Source organism: Wasmannia auropunctata, unplaced genomic scaffold (assembly GCF_000956235.1).
Source record: "Wasmannia auropunctata unplaced genomic scaffold, wasmannia.A_1.0 LD324095.1, whole genome shotgun sequence".
Taxonomy (NCBI): domain Eukaryota; kingdom Metazoa; phylum Arthropoda; class Insecta; order Hymenoptera; family Formicidae; genus Wasmannia; species Wasmannia auropunctata.
This window is the reverse complement of record NW_012038795.1, coordinates 1-2,293: the sequence shown is the minus strand read 5'-3', so window position 1 is coordinate 2,293 and position 2,293 is coordinate 1. Positions and strand designations below refer to the sequence as shown.

The window sequence follows — 2,293 nt, the reverse complement described above, 5'->3', positions numbered from 1 at the left end:
GATTTGTCATTATTTACCCCACTAAACATTACCATTAGGCAATAATTACCATTGCCTCAGGATTAACTTTTTCCTTTAAAACTTTACTGAGAGAAATAAAATTAATATACAAGCATAGGAATTATATCAAAATAGAGGAAAAAGGTACCATATGACGATATGACATAGATTAGATTTCATTCAACAATTTAACCCTTACTTGCCACTCTTCTGTGGCGTGACGTGCTTGACACACTGGGGTGGATTGCACCCCAGCAACAAAAATTGTTATAACAAATAATCTATTAAATATTTTAACTTCAAAATTTTTTTATAGCTTCTCAAAAACTTACTTTTTAAAGTTATATGAGTGATATGGACAAAAAATAAAATTGAGTACTTTTAAAATATCGAAAAAAATGATCAGTTTAAAAAAAAAAATCATAACTTAAGTGGGCCTGGGGTGTGTTACACCCCAATGTGTCAAACAAGGGTTAATTAAGAAAATATAACTTGAAATACCAAAAAAAGATTTAGGTTTTATCTTATTTCACAAATGCAAAATTGTAGACTTTTCCGCTAGCTATATTTGGCTTTTAATTTTTATTGCATTTGCAGAAGATGATTAGATGCTTGAGAACTACCTTTTATTAACGAATAGTAATAAAATAGACGCGGGAAAGAGGAGAAATTTAAATTAACACTATTTGCCCCTGTATTTGCCCCCCCCCCTTCCCTTAGTTTGAATATTATTAAATATAAATCTGATGTCATAAGGATTTCAAAAGTCGATACTTTCGATGCAGAAAGTATGGTCTCTCTATTTATTTGTAATAATGCAGTCGTAATGTAATATAGCAACTAAAATTCGACTGGTTGGATTTTAGATGCAATTTTACCTAGTACGTGTGTAAAGTTGAATGAATTCCACTACAGGAATGCGCTCTGCCAGCATAAATATACTGGTGCCAATATCAATCTCACGTCGCTGCAGCATCCCGACCATCCCATCCCAAGATCCATTTTTGTTGTATCCATAGCTGTTCGAAATATTGAAAGTTACCCTGTTGTATAAGATGAAAAAACGATAAAATTACAATGTAATGATTTTCAGAAGTCAAGTTTCGTTACTTTACATAAAGAATTATTCGATTTTCACGATTACAAATTATTTCATGTATACTTTAAAATTATATTTTTGTAAGAAAGGTATTCAAATAATTATGACGATGTTATCGCTCAATAAAGCCAGCTCTTACGCTTATATTTTTGCTGTAAATAAAACGTATACTATATGCTTATGCAATCGGTTCATTCCGTACATTTAATTTTAAACGAGAATGATTTGTAAATGTTTATGATATTTATTACATAAGCATAATAATTATTCAATTATTATTATTCAGTTTGACTAATAAATGATTTTATTATATTTTAGTTGTAGATTTATTACCGTTTTAAAACTTACATTTGAAATTGTTAAATTCGTAAGATAATTGTGTGTATGTGCTTTTTGTGTGACAAACTCAGTGTTATTATTATCAAATTTACTTCATTAGTATTTTAATGGTATCCTGGAGGTAGGATTTACGCGGTATATTTTAGAAGATAAAACTTACGTTGCATTCATCCGGTTTATTAAATGGTGTATCCACATATAATTTGTCTTTGTCACAGAATCTGTGGTTTTATACTTAAAATCAGTCAAATGATTGACCGTGTCAGGATTTGTCATCTGCAAAGTTGAATAAATATTTCTATGCAACGAGTATTGAATAAATCTAACATAAGCTATATTTGATGTTATACACTTTTTTTATTATGATGCTTGTAAATGTAAAATATCTTTGAATATATATTGTTGATATAAATATGTTTATTTGTACTGTAAACGAATACATGTTCAAAGTACCACAAGACAAGATTTAAGAGTCGACTGCTGAAGATCCCTTCTCCGTGCCGAAGCCACGTCGAAAGTATTCATTCGTAAACCATTCTTAACCGTCCAGTTTCCACGATTTTCCCATATTATTGTTCGTTGTGGACTTGGACGATACACTGACGTCAGCTGAAGAAAATCATCACTGAACCGTTGTGCGAGGACCACGTCACTATCAGGGTAGACAGCTAGATCTTCAAATATCTTTAAGTTATCATACGTGGAAGTTATGTTGATGTTATCAATCGTTATTCTTCGATCCTGAACGAGTAGCCATTTTGTGGGGGCGATGAACATTCTTTTCGAATGCGCCTATCGCGTAATGTCAAATAAATAAGTAATTAATTTAAAGATGACGAATAATTAATTAATTTC

At 30.9% G+C, this 2,293-nt stretch overlaps 1 protein-coding gene across 1 annotated transcript; it reads right to left on the bottom strand.

Moving 5' to 3' along the window:
• Nucleotides 1-878: 878 nt before the first annotated feature.
• On the bottom strand, nucleotides 879-2,239 carry LOC105460334 (the record flags this gene model as incomplete). Its single annotated transcript, XM_011706781.1, has 3 exons — nucleotides 1,892-2,239; nucleotides 1,599-1,714; nucleotides 879-1,043 (listed from the first exon to the last, which is right to left on the bottom strand). Coding segments are annotated over exons 1-3 (605 nt in total), but the record flags the coding sequence as incomplete, so codon positions are not given.
• Nucleotides 2,240-2,293: the final 54 nt, after the last annotated feature.